Consider the following 24439-nt stretch of genomic DNA (forward strand, 5'->3'; position numbering starts at 1 on the left):
TCCTGTAGCTGCACAGACAATGAGAAAGCACTTCTGTGAGCAGAACCAATTATAAGTGAACAGGTACACTTTTTCCCAAGCCTGGTCATGATGTCAAATGCTTGATTAGAAAAGTCTTGTGATTTTAGCTAAATGGGGGTAGATTTCTTTCCATTTGCAAAAACAAGCCATTTCCACCTTTCATTCCACAGCCTCTCAACATCTAAATTCTCATTTCTCAACGGCAAATAGAGTCACAAATGTAACCCCTTGAAATAAGGGAAACAATATTGTGATATTTGTTCGAAAACAAATTGAGTTAGTTTCAGGAAGGAATAGCCTGCACTATTGCACAGAATCAAAAGCATTGTGTGATCCTGGAGAGAACAGGGACAAGCTACAAGCAGACAATGGGTCCCAGTTGAGGAAACATTGGGACGGATTTGGCAGCCATGAAGAGGAATCTCAACAAGAGTGACAAATAAGGGAAAACTTTAAGATCAAATGGATTAAAAAGCTGGTAAGGAACCTCCATGTGCATATCTGATGGAATGACACAACCACAGTAAATCAGGTTTTGGAAGTGCAGGACTGAAGTGGAGGAGTTGTGATTCTGAACAGAGGCAGTTCCTGGGAAAATCCTCCCAGAGAAGGTAAGAAAAGATGAAAACAGGAACCAAGTTTCTACTACATGCAGGATTAAGAAGAGAAAGTGGGGCCCATGAAATCAAGCATTACAGACAAGGACTCCTATTTGGGTGCCAAGGACAAAGAAACAGGGAACGTCACCAAGAAGACTACCATCCCTCAAAATACCACAGGCTCACTTGGGGTCTTTCCTGTTTCCTGTCTTTAAAATTTTTCAGCTCTAACAAAGCAACCTGTTGATATTTCAAGGAACTCAACTGAAATTTTTTGTTTAAAATGTATTATTCAACACTTAACTGGCCAGTGCATAAGTACAGAATCACAGATTGGTAGAATATTTAGCTACAAGAAATAGTACTGATCATTTACTCTAACCTCATTTTATAAGCAAGGACACTAAGATTATCCCAGACCACAGAGCAAAGTATTTACAGAGCCAGGGCGAGAACCATATTCTCCAAATTTCCAGATAAAGTTGTTTTTGGCTTTCCCACTATAGTTATCTAACTCCAGATTAAACTTTCAACATTTCCCCCCCAAAAAGCATCGTATTTAAAGCCTAAAAGGAGATCATTCTGTTAATAACAGAACCCAGGTAGAAATAAGCTAAATTTTAAGTCAGAATTGGAGAAGTTATAAAATGAAGATTACTTAATGAGAGTAAGAGGGAAAATGCAACCAGAAAGAAATGCTTTTGGCTTTGCACTTAAAGCAGATGTAGAATTAACCATTTCTTATTATCTCCATTGCTATCTTCCTAGCCCATAGCAGTATTAAGATGGCAATGTTCTTCTAACTGGACTTTCTGTTTCCATTCTTGCTCCACTAGTGTCTAACCTCAACACAAAAGCCAAAATGAGCCCATTAAGATGTAAGTCCGTTTATGTCATTTCTCCACTCAATTCTCTAATTGTTTCATCTTTCATGAAAAATTAAGCCAAGATTACTACAACAACCTCAAGGACCTACACAATCTGCTTCCCCAATTTCCTCTCCGATGTCATCTCCTTTTGTCAGTTTCAGTTGCAATATTTCAGCCTTCTGACCTGCTGGTTGAATCATTTTTATTTAATACAGGGTCTTAGTATGTTGTCCGTGCTGGTCTTCTACTTCAGCACCCTGAGTAGCCGGGACTGTGCCACTATGCGTGTCTCTGCTTGTCTTGAACACATTAGACATAGTCCTGCCTTAATGTGTTTATTATCTCTTTCCTCTGTCTGGAACGTTTCCTCTCACTATGCATATCTCATCTTACCCATTCATGTCTTCGTACAAATGTCATCTTCTCAGTAAGGTACACCTTGACATTCTTTCAAAAATTATTCTACACCCCTTAAACTCTTAGTCCTTACCTCTTGCTCTATTTTTATAGCACTCTTAATGCTCTAACATTTACCTGATCATTTAGCTGTATCATTTACTTCCAAGACAATGTAAACATTAAGAGGAGTATCAAACCATTTACGGAGGTGGTTTGTTACTGATGAAAATGTAACACAAAAAAACAGTATGTAAAATATAATAACCAACAGATATTTGCAGAAAGAAAGACTTGACGGAAAGCAGATGCTCATCATGTTAAAATACATAATCTTTGGTTTTATTCAGATATGAGAACATAAATTCTGTACCATAGACAGTTCCATAGCATTGAAAGTTCCTAATGCTTAAGGAAATGACCTGATATCTCCCACGAGTTTATAGATATGTCAGAAGTACACCAGAAATTGTTAGAAACATACACATGGCTTTCATGAGAAGATTTAGCTAAACAGAATACAAAACCATTTGCCAAGATCGGAAAACCAAGTATCATAAAAATTCAAATTCTCCCAAATTAATATGCTTAATATAATTGCAATAAAAAAATCTCACCAGATTTGTATTATTATAATTTTTTTTTGAGATGGAATCTCGCTCTGTCAACCAGGCTGGAGTGCAGTGGCACGATCTCAGCTCACTGCAAGCTCTGCCTCATGGGTTCATGCCATTCTCCTGCCTCAGCCTCCTGAGTCGCTGAGACTACAGGCGCCTGCCATCACGCCCGGCTAATTTTTTGTATTTTTAGTAAAGATGGGGTTTCACCTTGTTAGCCAGGACGGTCTCGATCTCCTGACCTCGTGATCTGCCCGCCTCGGCCTCCCAAAGTGCTGGGATTACAGGCATGAGCCACCGCGCCCGGCCACCAGACTTTTTTCAGAAGTTAATAAAGTGTTTTATAGGCTCATTTGAAAGAACGGGAAGCTGAGAATCTAAGTAATTACTGATAAGAAAATGATTAACACTAAGAAGAAGAAGAAAAAAATTAAGTTGGTGCAAAAGTAATTGCAGTTCTTGACATTGAAATTGCTTTTCGCCAACCTAATACATATCCATATTAGGATGTACTAGAAAGACCTACATTGTAAGTAACTGATACTGGTTTAAGACAATTAGGTAAATCAAAGACACAGAGTAAAAAGTTGAGAAACTGCTTCCAGAAAAGACAGGTAAAGGATTGTTTAGTCAATATGTGGCACTGGGGAAACACATTAACCATTTGTGAAAATAGTTTGATCCTCACTTCATACTATATGCAAAATAAATTTTTTCACAGATTAAAAAGTTAAATAAGAAAATAAAAATTTAGAATACATTATAGTGGATCTGATTTCAAGGCAAGTTAACCTTTCTAAGATTAAAAGTATAGAACTAAATATGAGAATGAGCATTTTAATGCATTTGATTTATTATTATTATGATCATTATTAAGCAAAAAACTAATGTGGGTTGATCCTGGGTGGAAAAGCATTGATTTTGTGAGATGAAAAACCTTGAAGAGGGTTAAGGTTTAGAGTTAAGGGCCATCAGAAATTAGGGATTAGAACTTTTACTTCCTGTTCCTAGCCATTATCACCAAACCTTCACCAAATTTATGTTCACCTACAAGTGCGTTTTTAGTGGTTCCTTAAAAAATAAAAAAGGACAAATTTAATTGATAGCTTGAGGCACTAAAGACCAGAGCAACCTTATGCAGTTTGAAGGCCTGTATTGAAGTGATCCAAGGTGATTGAAAACTAAAGAAGAGTGATGAGCAAGAAAGCAAAGGAGACAAAAGGAGAAAACATAAAGATCCCACATAACTTTTCGGAAATAACGGAGGAAGCATTGCCAAACTATATGAAATTGAGAGCTTATTTGATTTTACTTAGATATTAAAGCAAAATTTGACACTCAAAGAATGACTGGAGATAATTGCATTGCACATACGTACACAGAAACACTAATATGTATAGACACGCACACATAAATACATGGGTATATACAGTATATACCCGTGTTTGGTATGTAGAACACGTATACATGCATACTCATCAGCAATTTATTGAGTAAGCTGAACTTTATAGTGTCTATACAAGAGCCACCTTGATTCTCACTGTTTTATATCCCTTCAAATCTCTGTGAACTAGTGGTTATTCTAACTCTGCATAGAATCATGGGGAAATCCCATAGTCTTTAGTGAGTACATGGTTCATAAAAATCCACTTGACTCCAGCTCAGTTTAGCATACTAACAAAGCTCAGAATCCTTCTCTAAGTCAAGGCTTCTTCCTGCTGTTCCTGCTGTAGCTTAATCCCACTTGAGTTTTTTAAGTCTACAGAAGAGAAGCAAGTATGTTTGGCTGCTTAATGATGTGCTCTCTTCAACTCCTGCATCCGTGCACTAACCTTACTTTTTTGACTTCTCTAGCTTAGGGCCTTGGGAGAAAGTGGAATAAGAAGAAAGGATATACACTCTTGAATCACTAACATCTTTATAATGTTGAAATGGCAGGAGTCAAAAACTAACCCTTTTTTTCATAGGTCACTTCTTCAGATTAATGGGAAACCATCCCATTGAGAACCACACAGGTTTCTTTGACTAAGGCTAAGAATGTACCACTACCACCCTCAGTGCTTCTACTTCAGGAAATATATGCACTAGTCAAGGTCCCTTTCAATCTCTCAAGTTCACACCTTGTCTTCAGAGAACCCACACCTTCATTCTGCTATTGACCTAAGTGCAGTTTTCTTTCAAAATAACTTACCCCAGGCAAAGGGAAGCTCTAGTCACAGCCTCTTACCTTTAGATTTTGCAGATATGGGTCAAAGGCCAGTTCCTACTTTCTTCCAACTCCTACAGCTCATTGGCAAGACCTCCAAATGGATCACTTGAAGATCCCATCACATAACTTGAAGTGAGGGAGAAGAACCCAACATCTCTTACCCATAATGCCAGGGACTAAAAATTCACAGGATATGGTTAACAACCATCTGTAAAACAATCTTCTCTCTTTATTTTGCTAACTTCTCAATGTTTCTCTAATTTATCTGAGGTGAAAGAAAAGCACTTAAAGAACACTCGCTCCTTGCTTCCAAGATGGGAGACTAGCTAATACTGCTGGCATCAATTATAGGACCTTCATCTTCCAAGTCCTGCATACACAGTTCTGCAGCTCACTTTAAAATGTGGGGGTTCACAGGCATTTTGTTCTCAGGCTTTGGGTTCTTACACTTTGGGTTCCCAGGATGAAGAGTCAATGAAATAATCTGTTAGACTACACACATGTGTACATACGCATATGTGTTCATACGTCACTTTATCAGAGACACAGATGAATACAGAATCATGCACGTATGTGTGTCTGAGTCTATATGTGTATGAATAACAGAAATATAATATTGACAGTACAAAATATTAATATGATGAAAGTGCTCCTGATTTTATTTTCCTCTTTCATTTTTTTTCTCTTTTCTAAAATAGCGTGCCTTACTCTTAAAACCACAAGTGTATATTTATATGCAAACACATAACAGTGGATCTTATTTTAAAGTTGTGATATTAGTTCAAAAAAATAAAAGATCACTGAAAATGACTAAGTAGTTAAGAAACAGACTTTTATATAAAGAAATTTTTTATGCGATTAAAAAAGCATCAGAAAATTGAGAAGAATCATTTAATAAGTGATATTGAGATATTGTGGCATCACTTTCATAAATATCAGAAGAGTTCAACAGTGTGTAATATACACACACACTTACACACATATACATACCCACATGCTCTATATGAATGTGTATATATATATATACATATATGTGTATATATGCATGTGTATGCCTATGTGTCTGCATATATATATATGTGTGCATATATAGATAAATTATTTAAAAACTAGAAATAAATGTATGTGATGCACATGTTATTCACTGGAATGAAGATAAGTTTAAAAGCAATTTAGAAGCAAGCGCAAGTGAAAAGTTGCACAAAAATTTAATACTTCCATGTGCCTAAGTGGAAAAGATCAAGTTTTCTGGAAATATCCCAAAATGTGACAAATTTTCAGACTCTTTTTAATATATGGTCTGTGAAATAATTGAATTGGAAAAAAAATAAAAGAAATTTTAACGTTATCTCTTCTTCCTACAAACATTTACTGAGTGACTGCTATGTACGAGAAACTTTACAAAATGCTAAGGAAGCAAATGCAGCCATGTGCTTCGTGACAACATTTCCATCAAGGACAAGACCACATATACAACTGTGGTCCCATAAGGTTATAAAGAAGCTGAAAAATTCCTATAACTTAATGATGTCATAGCTGCCATAATGTTGTCATGTGACTAACGCATTACTCACTGTTTTGTGATGCTGGTGTAAACGAACCTACTGTGCTGCCAGTCATATAAAAGTATAGCACATACAAGTATGTATAATATTTGATCATGATAATAAATGACTGTTATTGGTTTATGTATTTACTCTACTATAATTTTTAATCACATTTAAGTGTACTTCTACTTGTTGAAAAAAAAAGAAGTTAACTGTGAAACAGTCTCAGGCAGGTCCTTGAGAATGTATTCCAGAAGAAGGCATTGTTATCACAGGAGATGACAGCATCATAGTGATTTTGCCCCTGAAAACCTTCCAGTGGGAAGACATGGAGGTGGAAGACAGTGATATTGATGATCTTGACCCTGTGTAGGCTTAGGCTAGTGTGTGTGTGTGTTTGTGTCATAGTTTTTAGCTTAAAAAGTAAAAAATTTAAAAAAAACAGGAAAAAGTTTAGAGAATTAAAACAATTTTAATTTATATCTGTACAAGGGTTTGTTTTAAGCTATTATCAAAAGCATCAAAAAGTTTAAAAAATTAAAAAGTTTATAAAGTAAAAATGTTACAGTAAACAAAGGTCAAGTTATTATTGAAGAAAGAACAAGTTTTTTATAAATTGAGTGTAGGCTAAGAGGATAGTATTTATAAAGTCTATAGTAGCGTACAGTAATGTCCTAGGCCTTCACCTTCACTCACCACTCACTCACTGACTCACCCAGAGCAACTTCCAGTCCTGCAAGCTCCATTCATGGTAAGTGCCCTATACAGGTGTGTATTTTTACTGTATATTTTCTATTTTTAGATACACAAGTACTACTATTGTGTTACGATTGCCTACAATTGTACCATGTAACAGTATTCAGTACAGGAACATGCTGTACAGGTTTGTAGCCTAAAAGCCACATGTTATAACCTATAGCCTAGGTGTAGTACAGGTTATACCATCGAGGTTTTTCTAAGTACACTACACTCTATAATGTTCAAATAACACCTAAAGATGCATATCTCTAAGGTATTCCCATCGCTAAGCAATGTGTGGCTGTTTTGAATAGCCCATTATAACACTTCATAGTAAGAGCTATGGTAGTAATTTGTAAGGCCTGGAATGGAAACCCACATTAAGAACACCAAAATCAGACTTGCAAGCTGTGGGTTGACAGGCAGAAGAGCACCTGGGAAATTTCCTAGAACAAGTAACAACAAAGAGTGGTCTAAATAAAGGATGGTTTCGAATTCTAGCTCACACTCTGAGTAGTAGTTCTCTTTCCTCAGATCTTTCATGAACTATGATCACACATTTAAAATAAGATTCATAATTATTCTCTGAGCTTCAGTGTTCATATCTTGGGAATATTAATAACATAGGGATATGGAAAGAATTGAATGAGAACTATTTAGTTACTTAAATGTTAGTGAGCCCCCAATAAATGGTTGTTTAAAAAAGTAACAAAATTCCAATTGAAAAATTAAAGACTCAGAAGAGAATAAAGTATTTGCAGGCTGCAAAAGTTTAACATAGCCAAATACTAAATGTATAAACGTGAGGCAAGGTATGGAGGTAGAAAGGCTTGAGAAATAAATAATGGACAGGTGATAAACTATTGAAAAGAAAGCCACAATAGGTTCTCAGCAAGAGAGATACATGGTAAGATTTTCTTTTTAGAATTATCAAATTGTCAGTAATGTGGATAATAAATTTAAGTGTGGTGATCAAAAACAAAAAGACTAGTTAAGAGATGGTCTCACTAATCCAGACAAGAAATGATGAAGACCTGAAGTAAGGAAGTATATATATTCAAGAGACGTCAAAGAAATAGAATCTACAGGATTTCATGATTGACAAATGCAAACAGGAATAAAAAACGAAGGACTGTTCCTACATATTTGGTTTAGGCAAGTCAGTAGATGGTGGTGGCATTTGCAAAGATAAGAAATGAGAAGGAAAATTACCATCCCATTGGTAATTCTTTCTTTCTTTCTTTCTTTCTTTCTTTCTTTCTTTCTTTCTTTCTTTCTTTCTTTCTTTCTTTCTTTCTTTCCTTCTCTTTCTTTTCTTTCTGGACCTCGTAATAGTTCTTATATTGTTCACTAGTACCCAGTTTCCCTCTACTTTCAGGCTTAAGGGAAGGTTACACTTTCACACTCGAACGTACACATGGACTATGATTTTCTCTGGCCAATTAAATAAGTGCAATTGATAGAGATAGAGATCTCACATTTGTACATTATTTGTAGTTCTTGATTCTCTACCATCCTTTACCCATACCATAATAACAAGTCATATTCCCGAAGAAGGAGCCAATTGAGGATGATGTATTTCAGAAAATTTTTCTTTGACAAGTTATAAGTGACCAATTTAGTCATAATGATGTTCACAATTTTTATTAGGGGAAAAAAAGCATCAATTAGCCATGGCTTGAATTTTGATTCTAAAATCACAAACGTTCTTCATAGTACTGAGTCCCTTAAAATGTTGTTCATTATTTATACCTGAAAAGCAATAGTCCATACATGTGGTCTTGGAAAGTTATCCATTGTTGATGAGCTTTTTCTCATCTGTAAAATTGGGATAATAATAATTAGGGAATTAATTTCACTAGTTTTGTATGAGGACTAAATGAGTTGATGCATGTAGAAAACAGAATAGTGACTGATTCATTGTTAGCACTCAGTTAATAAAGCCCTCTGGTTCTTATATTTTAGATTTTTTAATATATTTCCTTTGTTCCTTGTATTTTGGACTTCCTCAGAAAAAAAATTCCATCTTCTTCTCTCATGGGCTACCCACTCTAGCTTCATCTCACCTTCTCAAAGGACATTATTTATCACATATTTGTTGACACTTGAATCATCGTCCTTAGCTTAGATTTCTTTCCTAAAGTACAGACCCACGGTAAACATCATACTAGGCATCTCAACTCAGAAATTTCAAACCAAACTAAACTGTAACCTTGCTTCTGTAAAACCATCTGCGTTGGTTAATACTGAGTGTTAACTTGATTGGATTGAAGGACACAAAGTATTCATTTTGGGTGTGTCTGTGAGGGTGTTGCCAAAGGAGATTAACGTTTGAGTCAGTGGGCTGGGAAAGGCAGACCCACCCTTAATCTGAGTGGGCACAATCGAATCAGCTTAGAGTGCAGCAGAATATAAGGAGGCAGAAAAATGGGAAAGGAGAGACTGACCAAGCTTCCCAGCCTACATCTTTCTCCTGTGCTGGATGCTTCCTGTCCTTGAATATCGGACTCCAAGTTCTTCAATTTTGGAATTGGACTGGCTCTCCTTGCTCCTCAGCCTGAAGATGGCCTATTGTGGGACCTATATTCCATTAGTTCTGTCCCTGTAGAGAACCCTGACTAATATAGATTTTGGTAACAGGAGTGGTTCTAGAGGAAGAGGAACAGAATATTAAGGATGGAGTTCTTTCGTTGGTTTTGGGGTTTCTGGAGTTGGCTGCATAATATGATTAGATCCAAAAATGCTAAGGACTCTACTTCTAATAGTTTGGAGAACACTGAGTCCTTGGCATGAACTGTTTAGAGAGTTACGCAAAATAAATGCATTTGACATTCCTGACACATGCTCATGACAGGCAAGGAGTTTAGTGACTCTATACATAATACCTTTGACCATATGTGGAGAACCAAGGAACCTTTGACCATACGTGGAGAATATAATGAAGCTCCTTGGTTGCTCCTAAGTTCAGTGGGCAAAGTGATGAATGAAATTGAGGATTCTATCTCCCGGCTTCAGAAGCAGATATCAAGCCTCAGATCTGCTAAGATTGCCCTAAGTCTCCTGTACAGAAAGAGCTGAAACTGTGGAAAAATAGACACAAGCTCTTATCATGTGAGTGGCTGACCTGCAACGAAAGGTATATGCACAGCCTTGCCAGGTGTCTACTGTTAAAGTGAGGGTATTGACTGGAAAAGAATGGGACCCTGCAACTTGGAATGAGGACGAGTGGGAGGACCCTGAAGAAGCTGGAGACACTGAGTTTCTAAACTCTCATGAACCTTTTTTGCTTTTTTTGCCAGAAGAAACAGCTTCCCCATCCCCAGTAGTGACAACATCCCCTCCTCAACCCATGCTGCCATCAGCCTTTCCATCTTTGTCTGAGGAGATAAACCCTGCGCTGCCTGAGGCAACGGTGATGGCCTCCCCTGAGGCGGTTGCCAGGCAAAATAAAGTTGATTCTCCTCAGGAGCCACCCCCAACACCCATGTTTGCTTCTAGACCTACAACTAGACTAAAGTCCTGGTGGGCCGCTAGAGGTGAGGTTGAGAGTGTGACCCATGAGGAAATGCACTACACTGGAAAAGAACTTCTTGAGTTCTCTAATTTATATGAAGAGAAATCTGGAGAACAGGCATGGGAATGGAGATTAAGGATGTGGGATAATGGTGGAAGGAACATACAGTTGGATCAGCCTGAATTTGTTGATTTGGGCCCACTAATTAGGAACTCTGCATTTAATGTTGCAGTTCGGGGAGTTAAAAAAGGTTCTAAGAGTTTATTTGCTTGGTTAGGTGAAATATAGATTAAAAGATGGCCCACTGTGAGCAAGTTGGAAATGCCTGATCTTCCTTGGTTTAATGTAAAGGAAAGGATCCGAAGGCTTAGGGAGATTGGGATGGTGGAGTGGATTAGTCACTTTAGACCTACTCATCCCAGCTGGGAGGGTCCAGAATATATACCCTTGACCAATGCCTTGCAAAATAGATTGATGAGGGCAGCACCTGCATCTCTGAAGAGCCCTGTAATTGCGCTTTTCTGTATGTCAGATCTAACGAGGGAAACACTATCACTCAACTACAAAATTTAAATGTAGTGGGAATAATTGGATCCTGAGGTGGCAGGGGCCAAGTGGCAGCACTGAACATCAAAGCAAAGGTGGGCGTAGCTACCATAATGGACAGCAGAGGCAAAGAGGCAATCAGAATAATCTGATGTGTGTAGAGCTCTGGCATTGGCTAATTAATCAGTGTTCCTAGAAGTGAATTTGATAGGAAGCCTACTGCATTCCTGCTTAAATTATACAAACAGAAAACTTCTAGGTCGAATGGGCAAAAGACTAATTTGAGTTATAAAAAATAGAGAATCATGGCCCCTCAATCAATTTCCAGACTTGAGTCAGTTTACAGACCCAGAACCCCTTGAATGAAGGGGAGGCCAGGACTCCTTGAGGAAGGACCCCACTACATTACCGACAATTCATGCAGTGAATCTTTCTCCCATCCTTCCCCAAGGAGAACTCTAGCCTTTTACCAGGGTAACTGTGCATTGTGGAAAGGGAAATGTTCTATCCCTGTGGAGAACCCTGAATAATATGCTATTCTTCTACCTATGTTCTGTGTTTTTTATTTTAATGAGTTTTCTGAATGTGTTTTAATCAATTTCACCACCATCCATTCTGATGCTTATGTTAGAAATCTGGATACTTTCCTTATCTTGTACCTTTCTTATTTTCTACAATTTATCAACCATACATCCTACACCTACCATATGCTAAAATTCTCTTGAATATGTGTCTTCCATTCACAGAGGCAGGCATCCTCTCTCTTATATTATTGTTTTAGCTTCCTAACTGGTCTCCCTGCCTCTGTTTGAATTGATTATCTATGCTATAATTAGAATATTTTAATGTCTGTATTCAGGTATGATTGATGATTTTAAGTGTACAGCGCTATGATTTTAATACATTTATAGATCTGTGCAACCATTATCATAATCCAGTTTTAGAACCTTTTCATCACCCGAAAATTGTTCCTCTTGTCATTTGTCATTGAGTAGGCAGTGTTATGCCTACTTATCTCTCTAGGAAAACACTGATCTGCTTTCTTTTTTTTCTAAATTTTTCTTTGCTTATTATTAAAGTGTTCATTATTCTGTGCTCCTGAACACATTAACCCTTTATTAATCTTTTCCTGTTATACATCCCTATCTACCTTAATGAAGAGAAGACTTCATATTCTCTCTGGATCTTATATTATCACCTACTCAATATGGTATTCAAATTAATAGTCCTAAGTTCTACTCCTATTCTTAGTTCTACTTCCTGAAACTTATTTCAGCTAAATCCTGAATTGTTACTAAAGGGTTTTTGCTGATGCCAAAGTTCATCAGCTAAAGTTGTAATGTCTCATAGAGAGTTCAAGATATTCTCAACTTTCTTCTCGTCAGTGGATCAGGAAAGAAAAGTCCTAAGCATGATAAACCTACATTCATCAGAATAGCATGTCGGTAGGAAGGCTCTTTCCTTACCTGATCACTTTCCCTGACCTTCAATCTCTTCCAGAGGTATAGCTGAAAACTGTAACTGCTACAGAACAGACATAGTGATACAGCTAGCATCTCCCAGGAGCTGGACTCTCCTTAAAAAATGACATTTACACATATTTAAGCAGATTTTAACAGAAAAATATGACACCATTTCTGGTTGCTTTCCTTTATGAATCCATATACATGAATAATTCTACTGACGGCCATTTTATATGCATAAAATAAGAAATTTGTGTGTGTGGACAGGAATTTTAAAAGTAGGCATATATAGAAAAGAGACCAAAGACTGAGCTCAAAGGCACTTGAACATTAAGAGTTAAGGGAGATCAGAGAAGAGCCACCAAAAAAGATGAGAGAAAAATACAACCACTACAGTATAAAGAAATCAGGAAGGCATAATATTCCAGAATTCTAAGAAAGGATTTTAAAAAGTAGGTAGTGTTTAACTGTGCCACATACTACCTAGTATTCAAATAATATGAGGACTGAGGATTGACCATAAAATCTGGCAACCTGAGTATCATTGGTAACCATGACACACCTTATATACCTCTTAGCCTAAATTACCTTATCTGCAAAATAGAGATGATCACAGCATCCATCTCATGGAGCAATGTGGAAGATTAAATAAGAGATTAATACATGTAAGCACCTGGTATAGTGCCAGCTCAGTAATGAGCAGCTGGTGGTTTTATTACAAAAGATTGAGATCAGTCTGGATCACAGACCTTTGGATATTTTATTATTGAACACAAGATGTCTGACAACCTTGTGAGAATTTGGTTGAAGCAGAGTCTAGTATGAATGGAAAATACAGAAATGATTTTACCTCAGGAGAAAAGCTGAAATCAGAACCAATGAAGAGAACAATAGCTTGGATAGGGTGGTTCTCAGCCTTGGATAACAATTGAGAAAACATGTCTTACACGACTTTGTGTTTTATCCTATTTCACAACTGGTAATTGCATACTTTTAAGACATTAATTACAACTTTTAAAAGCATTTGATAACAACAGCAAACTTTTATTAAGGACAAATGGTATGTAAAGTTTAGTGATCTGAATGAGTGTAATGTCACAAGTCAGAATAATATTGGTATCTTTTCAGTTACACTAAAAAAACAAATATTTATTCCTTTTATATATTGTGTGACTTCATAATTTTATAATCAGCCTTTTTTAATTTTGTGTGCACCTTCATAAATAACAGTGGATTTATTATACATTTCTTGTGGCCTTTAATGTACAATTTGATTCTTGTTTGTCTAATTTTGTAGTCAACAGCTTTCTGATTTTATAGAATTCTCTCTTATTTTGTTCTCATGAGATCTAAAATCGTCTGTGTAATTGGCTTGTGGTAAATATCTCAAAGGAGACCAATGGTAAATATCTCAAATGAGAGCATTAGACATATTTTAACCTCTTACAAAGAGGCTAAAAGCAACTTGTCCTATTAGAAGTGTATCTTAATTAAGTATTGCTTAGAAAGTTCCTAAGACATTATGATTATACTAAAGTTAGATTCTGGACAAAGTGTATGAAAAAGTTTACGGCTATAAAAGGTTTGCTGAGAGTTTTTTCCTCAAATAACGCATGCATGAATATTTTCTTTGTCTCTGAATTTTTAGAGTATTTATGGGCCCTCTGATCTCTTAAATTTAAAGTTCATTTTCACTTTCTACTCTCTTCTATTTCTAAGACAAATATTTTTCTTCTTACATTTTTTACTTTTCAAAGTTTGGGAAAAAATACTGATTTTTGGAAGCCTATTTTAATGCATTCTTTCATAGCAATCTTGTGCTCATTTTCTGTCCTAATATTTATCCAGGAAAATTTGGTTTGGGAAGCAAAGCATAAATATATTTATTGATGTAGGTCTGATATCAATGAAAACATCACCGAAGATTAAAAGTAATGGTTAACTTGCAAGAAACTGGGGAATTGTAGCAAAACTTATTTGCTCAAATATATAGCTTATGTGTTATCAATTTATTTTTAGGCAAGGTTTTTATTCTAAAATAAATTCACAATTGACAAATATAGTAATGGAAAATTCGGATAAATCTGTTTCAAAACTGCATAGCCAACTGGAACTTATGTCCTCTACTTTTCTTCAACTGCTCTTTTGATTTTTTTTTTTTTTAAAGAAAAACTGAAGGTAAGAAGCTCAAGGAAATGAACATAAATATCTAGTGAGCCCACACTCAATTTTAGTGATTACAGGCACTAAAATTTCTATAGAGATTATAGGAAGTTGGCAATTCAAATGCTCTCACTGAATACATACTGCGCAATGAACTGATCATTTTTCTGTTATTGCTATCATTTCAAACAGGAATTTCCATGTAGTGGACATTTTAGTAAATGAAAACTATTCTAATTTTCTTAAAGGCCAGAAATCTAATGCAAAATAATTTAGTCCAAATTTTGCTCAAGCTTTTTGCTAATCTATTGAGAAAATAAATAAATTTTATAAATTCACATTTTTTTCCTGCTAAAAAAGTAATACTCAGTAACACCGAAAATATGACATCACATATTTGGTGGTATTTTTGTTCTTGACACTATAGATGAGGAGTGGGGGACAGTATTAGCTAATGTTTTTCATCATCGCCCCCCAGGTGAGAACATTCTCAGTTGTTAAAAAGTTCAGAGAGGGCCAAAATTTTAGTTTCTTCACATATTTCCAATTGAAAGTGTACTTCAATCATGCCATAATGAAAACCATGTTCTTTAGCCATAAATTATCCAGAGAAAATCAGTATTTTATTATTAGTATGAAGACTTGTTCATTGTTTCTTGAAATTTCCTTAAAATCAGGTGATATTTGCGAATATTTTAGTTTAACCAATTCCTTTTCATTTAAAACTCAATTATACCAATTCAGCTATCCAGATAGAAGTATCAACACAGTACATGTCATGCCTAGAGCAAAACTAAAATTCAGATCACTCCTCTCCCATTCCAGAAGCACAAAAAGAGCTTGTAAATATTCCGTACATGCCATTGGGCACAGATTTGTACCTTCGAGGTTTCAGCTATAACTCAAGTTTGGCTAACTTTCAACCCAGCACTTCCTTTATTCATCCTTTGCCCTCTTCTCCCGTCTTTTTCACTTCTTTAGTTGTCTGTTTATAGCCCATGCCATTTACTAGACAACAGACCTCCGGCAACTCAAAAACCATGATTTATTAATCTGTACATGTCTTACTCTAAGGAAAGCTCAAATAGCTACCAAAAAAATGCTAACATTGACTAGGTGCAGTGGCTCATGCCTGTAATCCCAGCACTTTGGGAGGCCCAGGTGGGTGGATCACAAGGTCAGGAGTTCAAGACCAGCCTGGCCAAGATGGTGAAACCCTACCTCTACTAAAAATACAAAAATTACCCGGACGTGGTGGCGGGTGCCTGTAATCCCAGCTACATGGGAGGCTGAGGCAGAGAATTGCTTGAACCCGGGAGGCAGAGGTTGCAGTGAGCCAAGATCACGCCATTGCACTCCAGCCTAGGCAACAGAGTGAGACTTCATTTAAAAAAAAAAAAAAGCTAAAATTGTATCTCACAGTCAAAATTTGTCAATTTTTAAAAGGAAGTTCAAAAGTTTCCTTTATTTCTCTTATTTTCAGATTCAAAAACCCAATATTTAAATATGTCTGTATTCCATCTTCATTGTGTTGGGTCTTTGAAAAACTCTCTAACAGTAATCTTCCCTATTCAGAGGGAAATCAGTACTACAGCTTCTATATTACACGAAAAGGACCTACCATGAGTAGAAAGGTGTGAGTGTTCAGAAGCTCAGAGTCAGCTACAAATTCAAACACTCTTAATGTATTTATACTACGTCTGGTTAACAAAAACAAAAACAAGTCACATTGTTTGTGACCAAACCCTATTGATAACAAACAAGTGGGTATAATACTACTCTCTAATGATCTAGATTTAGCCCAGTAACGTGGATTTCTCTAACACATTTCAGCCACTGTAACTGTCACACCAGATCAGAAGTGACAATTTGGCACCAGCAGCAGTTGCTGAAGTGTTCTCTTTGCAATCCCCAGGAACCATTGCTTTCCTTCTGCCTTTTTCAGCCCTCACTCTAATTCTGGTGCAGGATTTTTTTCTGCTCATTTCACAGTACCTTGCCATTACTGCCTCCCTTGCTCTTTGCCTTAATGTCTCCTATGGGTGTTCTTGTCCGACAGAAATCTAGAAATTCAGGCAGCAAAGTGGACACTTGGGCATTAAATGGCCAAACAGAGTTAGTGGAATACAAGATTTCTGGTCCCAGCTGCAGTCTCTGAAGACATGGAATATCTCATCTTTCAACCAAAGGTTTGTTTTCTGTCTGGTTATAGGCCCTTTCATCAGAATACAGAAGTTGCATTTCTCCTGTGTGGCACGCAGGAGTCGTAGCTATATATATCCACGACAGGCAAAAACCCCAGTGAGTGTATGTTCTTCTGAACTATCTGAAACCACTTCTAACATACAAACCAACCTTCAAGGAAGGAGAATCTACCTGACAACATTTCTATTTCGAACACAATTTCAGGCCCAGCTTCATTTATTTAGTCACTTTATAATATTGTTTCCATCAGACTAAAAATTCAGATGCACAGATCCTAAAGACATTATTTCTGCATTATGTCATAAACCTAAAGGAAATTTTGAGGATTCCCCTGGCCTATTCCCACTCCTTTGTTTAGATTCCATACATTATTCTTATAAACAGTTAACTAACACATTTAAAGAACAACTATAATATTATTTCACATAAAATCTCATAGGTCTTGAAGTAGGCTATAATCCTGTTGGTAACCATTCCCCCACTCGTGTCCCTGCCCAAACAGAAATTATAATTCTAAAGTTTCTACACCAATCTATTTTCTTTTTCTTTTTAGGTATTGCTAAAGCTGGAGAACAGTTGCCAATCTTACCTTGGAAAACAATTCTTTCTATTTCTCCTAGTTCCTGTAACCTGTCCTCATATATTCTTAATTTCCAAACATTTTAGATGAGCTTGTAGTGTTCATAACCAACCGCAGATACCTGCTATAGGTTAATTTGGCTAATGCAGGGTGAATTTTAGATTCTTACTCTTAGATTGCCCATACATCTGTCTGTTACTTAATGCAAGAAATGATTTAGTAAAGTTAATGATCCACTGGGAAGGCAAAAGTAAATTCATATAATGAAGCATCTAGGACTCTTCTCTGTGCATGTAAAACCACATTTTAATGAGCTAAATGAGTTTGAATATTTAAACTCTGAATAACTCTTACTATTTGTTATCCAAATTTAAAGCAATATTCCACACATAATCCATAATCTTAGAGGCTGTTTTTTAATGGCTGATTCCTACCTATGAAGTATAAAAAATGTTCTTCAAAAGCACACATGATAGAAGAGACTTCATGTAAATATCAAAAGAAACATAAAAGGAATATATGAAAGGATGACTTTGTGAGAATAAGAAATATTTGCAAAATTTTTGGAGTAGATTAGAAGAAACTAAAAGAGCTTCTGTTTACATTCTATAAACAATGTATTAAGCAGATTCCTGCCTTCATGGTAAAAAATAATCGCTGAAAATAAGGAGGTTAGTAGGTCTAAATACAGGTGAATTATAGCATCCTCTGACATTTTAAAGTGATTTCAGAGGAAATATAATGCTTTATCTATCACACTAGAATTAAAGGAACTATTCATAAACAAAGAACTGTAGACTCTTCTCAACTGTCTGATAAATTCTCAACCAAAGCAGGGATTCCCTGACAATATCACTGACATGATTTCCTATCTTCTACTATAAACATTTTGGGGAGAAGAAACCTGTTCCAACATATTACACCAAATTTGTCCTCCCTTTAACTTTCACCCAGTGTTGAAGATGTCATAATGGAATATAAGTCTGCACTCTGCCACAAAGCAACTATTTAAATGTATAAAATAACTAATATCATCTAGTATCAAGTCTTCCAATTTTAGATTATCACTCAATGTCTTCAACTATTCCTCAAATGAAAATGGCTCCAGAACCTCTTAACATCTTTAACAGCTCCTTACAAACTCCAGTTAAATGTCTCTAGAGTGAGACTCAGAATTGAACACCAAGACTCCATGTGGGGTCTGACCAGTAAAAAAACAGCTAGGAATTATTAAGTATCTGGAATCCTACATGTACGGGTTTAGTCAAAGATTTCATTCACTTCAGTTTAGTAGTCTAGGCGTAATGTTGTTCTGGGAGTTTCTCTCCTAATAAAACACTTAGATCATTTTCATCTAATGCCTGGCAAAGGACAATTTTTAAAAATTTTAACCTTTTTTTTCCCTATGAGTGCTTTCTTTCTGATGGTAGTGGACATCTATTATTTGTATCTCCATATCTTCACATCCTGAAATTCTGTATTGCTAGATACTAGAGGCAACCACACCTCATTCTCCTCCCAACTGCTATGGTTTAAATATTTTATTCCCTCCAAAATTCATATGCTGGAAACTTAATCACCAACACAACATTGTTGGAAGGTGGGTCCTAATGAGATGTGTTTTTATTATGTGGGCAGAGCCCTCATTAATGGATTAATGCTGCTAAGAAAAGGGCTTGGGGAAAGAGTTCCCCCACTTCTGCTTTGTGACAACACAACATTCCTTCTCTCCAGTAAATGGAACAATAAGAGGCCATCTCAGAACCAGAGATGGAGCCTGCTGGCATTTTGATCTTGGACTTTCCAGCCTCCAGAGCTCTAAAACAATAAATTTCTGTTCTTTATGAATTACTGAGTCTGTGGCATTATGTTATAATAGCGCAAACAGATACCTTCCAATCGTGCCTCTAGTTGGAGTAAGCAATAAATTAGTTGAGTCAGGAGATGGGCATTAATCCAATCAAGGCCCTTTCATTTTTAAATTTTGAGCCAAAGAGATTATCTTCTTCTCTAGGGATGAAAAAATGAGATGTGAGATGCAGGAACTCTTAGCAGTAGGCTGGAAAAAAAAAAAACTGAGAAAGTTTGCCTGGGAAAAGAAAACCAATATGTAATGAAAAGTAAAAACAACTTAGGCTGTTTTCAAGATCCTGGTTCCAATTATTCCTGAAGCTTAGCTGTACCCTTAAGTGCTCTATGGGTACATGTGCTAATAAATTCATTTAAAGCAAAAACAAACAAACAACAACAAAAAAACCAACAAGAACAACAACAAAAAGTTTCCAGCAAAACAGGTAGTGACTTGCATATAGATTTGACTGTCTATGGTTTTTAAGTATTTCCCTTCTCAACTTGATGTCTTATATTATCTTTCTATTGTTACTATAATAAATTATTATCAACTTAGTGGCTTAAATAATACAAATTTATTATTTTACAGTCCTATAGGTTAGTAGCTGACGTGGGTCCCACTAGCTAAAACCAGTGTTGTCAGCTGCACTCCTTCCTGGAGACTCTGGGAAAGAATCTGATTCCTTGTCTTCTCTGGCTTCTAGAGGCCATTTGTGTTGCTTAGTTCGTGATTCCTTTCCTCCATCTTCAAATGCAGCAATGTTGGATCTCTGACCATTCTTACGTAGTTACATGTCCCTCTAACCCTGACCTTATCTGGAAAGGTTCTTGTAAGGACTCTTGTGATTAAATTGGACCCACCTGGATAATCCAAGATACTCTCATCTTGATGTCCTTAATTTTAAGCACATGTGCAAAGTCTCTTTTGCCATGCAAAGTAACATATTCATAGGTTCTGGGAATTTAGGCATATAAATATTTGAGTGAGGGGGAAATTATTCTGCCTACCACTAAAACACAAAGAAGGCATTGCATTTCTCATTTCATTTCTCACTATTCAGTTCAGTAATAAAAATATGTTAAATGGGAGAAGCCAAAGATACCCTTCAAAACAATAGCAACACGTTAATCAACATTATTTGGAAATCATTGTATTATATCAAATGACTCTTTCAATACTGTTTGTCTGGGAAGAAAATTTCTGCTGGTTTTATCTTTTTCTAAAGATGCTTTTGGAGATCCTTACTGGATTTCCCTAGCTACAATCAGAATGCAATATCTGAGATGTAGAAATAAAAGTATTTCCATATCCATATACTTGAAGCCTAAGGCTGCTATTATTTCTAAGCATAGAGAGTAAACACAGCCTCTCTTTGTTTTACTAATTGCTTTGTTTCCCCAAGCTGCAAGTACAACATCTGCCAGACCAGAATGCACTCCTTCCACACACCACAGAACCACGGCTGGATAAACGACCTACACATCATAGTGTAAGGGCAAGCGCTTTGCAGGCAGCCAGAAGGCAGTTTTCAAGAGGCAAAGACCTCAAGTGGAAATGAAGCTGAATCACCCTCCAAAATCTTTAGAGTGGTTATGGAGTTGTTGATTCTGTAATGATTTCATACTGTCTGCAATTTTATTGATTTTGTTTTTCAATAGAACTGTTAAAGATTACGATTCTAAGATAAGCAGAATGTGGGCAGATGCTCACATTCTCACACACTGTTCTGCCAAGATATTTTTACATCTTTCTGCACATAAAACAAAATGAAGACATGTGCTATAGATGCATGCTACCAGTAACCCCCCATCCCCAGAAAAAGAGAGTTTACTGTATGTTAATTTCCTGGATGAGGTATTACATTTTACTTAGAAAAAAAAATTAACAGAACTTCTAAAATAAAAGAGGTTTGCTTCTAAGGCACTTTATAAAATATTCTTAATTACCAAAACCCACTGAAAAGGCAATTTGGGTCATCATATCCAAATGTCATCTCTGCTATTTCCGATTCAATATTAAACTTCATGCCACATCAAAATATAAAACGCTGCAACAGCTTACACACTGTTGATGTTCATTCATCTACTGCACATCAGAAAAGCTCATTGCAAATACGGCATGAAAGAAAGAAAAGTAAGCAAAACACACTCAGAAAAGACTTGAAACAAATTGCCTCAAGGAACACACTCCAGAGAAAAGATTGCAAAACCATAGCCTTACCTTGGGAGACTTGGGCAGGTCCACCGTCCTTTCTTCTGCTAAGGTTAGCAGGGTTAACTTTGTTTCCTCTACTGAGGGGTGTTTCGGAGGGCGAGGTGGGGGATGTGAGGCTGAGCTTTCATATCTCCGCATCATGTAATATTGCTCTTCAGTGATCTCTTCTACCAGAGTCCTGACTAGAAATGGTCCTGCATCCCTAGAGAAATTACTAACTAACTGAACAGTCATATTCAAGCGGCCCACAGGAATTTCCCAGCACTCCGTGGGGTTGGCAAAGTCACTTATGAGTAGGTAAGAGTCTGTAATGTCCTCCTCCAACTGCAGTCCTGGTGTGGCAGCCAACACGTCCTCTTCAATGGAAAGATCCCTGACAGACACCTTCACATTGAAGGGCAAACGGAACTGTTTACAGAGCTCAGAAATCGGGTACTGTTTCTTATCATGAATCACCTCTACAAAACCTCCTTCCATGTACAAAGGGAGCAGCGCCGCCTCATAGGACTTTTTGAGGATTTTCTCACAGGCCAGAACATTCACCACTTTTTTTATTCCCTCACAGAGGACTTCAGTCGTCTCTGACTGATGCACCAGAAACTGGTCCCCAACAGATACGGATGACAGCTTGTCATGAGGGGAATGAAACGCTTTGGTGGCCACCACGTGAAGAGGCTCCTTTTCACTCTTAGCGATCTCTAGGTCATAGGCCGTTGGGAACTCCCTCGGTCGCCGCTTGAACTTGCCTTTATAGCTAGTGGGGATCAAGAAGTGTCTTTTAGGAAAATTGCTTCTAATTTCTGAAGCTAAGATTCTTGATGCCTGGTACTTTTTGTGGATCACAATGGTTTTCCCAGGCTGTAAAATGCTTTGGGGCAGGTGGTTTCCTTGAGGTGCTTCTATGACTTCAGTCACTATGGGGAACTCTTTACTAGTCATTTCAAAAAGATCTTCTGTTGATAACAGCTGAAGAAACCAGTTAGCATCGTAAGAATCAGTGATGTCTTTGACTTCGACATCTAGACTGGGGAGGATGCGGATTATATCTTTTCGAACTGAAAAGAAAAAATAAATCACTATGATATTTTTGTACTTCAAAATGTTTGCTGTGAGATACTCTCCTGATGCCATAAATAAATTTCTTTTACAAAATAAAGAACTCAGATGATCATCATATATCATTTCTTATGTGTGATTTTCCTTTTTTCAAATTTTAAGATGAAAGAGATTGAATATAAAACCAACACGCATAAGCCCATACTCAGCTTAAGAAGCGGACATTAGCCAGTACCTTGGAGCTCTAGGGAACCTCATCAAAATCATATCCTCACTTCTACTGATGTACGATCACTGTCCTGATTCTCATGTTAAATATTCCTGTGCTTATATTTATACTTTTATCATCCATAACATACATGAATATAGATATGTGTGTGAATATGTATGTAAATGTGTTCATACATTTTATATGAAGGTTTATAAATTATTAGGTCATTTTAAGTCATATTCTTGAGGGCCAGACTTTATATATCAAATTATCATAGAAGACAGTTTTGACCCAAAACAAACCTTTATACCAAATCATATCCTGTGAGTTGAAACAATATTGTAAAATCCTAAGATACAAGCTACTTGAGATTAATATGCGAAAATAAATACCAAGATGCAATATTTTTCCAATGTCAAAGTTCTTTCTTTCTCCACTGGTATTATATTATACCTGCTTACCAAAGGAGTGGTGCAGAGTGGGTCACAATCAGAGGAGACTTCAAGAGCCCTAGGTATGCTGGTGAGTACTCACCAATGTATTCATTGCCTCATGCATCACTGGGGTTAATGGATATCTGTATTTTTTCCAACCACCCACTGTCTCACGAGTCTTCCTTTGAGACTACAGAGATGCTTAAAATATTGTCCTGCATTTATTTACCTGTTCCTCATATACCACCCAACATAGTATCATTATAAATGGTCCTGAATTAATAAACTTATGTATTGGCCAGGCACTGTGTCTCATGCCTGTAATCCCAGCATTTTGGGAGGCTAAGGTGGGAGGACTGCTTCAGCCCAGGAGTTGGAGACTAGCCTGGGCAATATAGTGAGACCTTGCCTCTGTACAAAAATTAGAAAAAATTAGCTGAACCTGGTGGCATGTCCCAGCTACTCAGGAGACTGAGGTGGGAAGACTGCTTGAGCCTGAGAAGCAAAGGTTGCAGTGAGCCACGATCATACCCACTGCATTTCAGCTTGGGTGACAGAGTGAGACCCTGTCTCAAAACATAAAAATAAAAAAAAAGATAATAAAGTTGTGTGTTAATATTAACAGGGTATTATAATAGTCTATATTTTCTTGATAATTTACTAACATAAATTTTATAGCATTTTCATGATATGGCATTGATTTTCAGTATCTCCAGCCACCCTTCCGTCATTTTTTTCTTCTTTCCATGCTTTTGAAAATGAACAATTTCGAATATTTAGAAGACAGAATATCCTCTTATAAAACGTTACATATATATTACTTTTAATATTATTAACTGTTTATGCAGCATCAAAAAACCTGTGTGATTTATGTATTACTTATATGTCCTGTGTAATTATAGAGTTTCTGAAGATGCAGCAAGGAAAAAGTATTATTTTCTTGTAAAAAAAATAAAAAATCAGTGGTTGCCTATAGGCTAAAGATCTGCAAAATTGTAAAGATTTTTAATTTTTAGAAAAAAAAGGAGGGTTGAAAGAGCACTTCTTACATTAATAAGTTATGTTATAAAGTTTAGCATGCACTAACTTTTAACATTATACCTACTGGCTTCCCTGAACCTCAAGGTAAGTTTAGAAACTAAAATTCTGGTTGTTTGAATTAAAATGAGCTAGGTTTAAGAATTCTAGAGCTAGCTCTAGATAGG

General features: G+C 36.5%; 1 protein-coding gene across 1 annotated transcript in view; it reads right to left on the bottom strand.

Moving 5' to 3' along the window:
• The window catches only part of THEMIS (thymocyte selection associated), a 198688-nt gene that overhangs the window by 85025 nt on the left and 89224 nt on the right, over positions 1-24439 (bottom strand). The window contains exon 4 of the mRNA XM_019029818.4: positions 21540-22588. Coding sequence (XP_018885363.3) covers positions 21540-22588 — 1049 coding nt within the window. The remainder of the gene's footprint in view (positions 1-21539; positions 22589-24439) is intronic.

Source organism: Gorilla gorilla, chromosome 5 (assembly GCF_029281585.2).
Source record: "Gorilla gorilla gorilla isolate KB3781 chromosome 5, NHGRI_mGorGor1-v2.1_pri, whole genome shotgun sequence".
Classification (NCBI taxonomy): domain Eukaryota; kingdom Metazoa; phylum Chordata; class Mammalia; order Primates; family Hominidae; genus Gorilla; species Gorilla gorilla.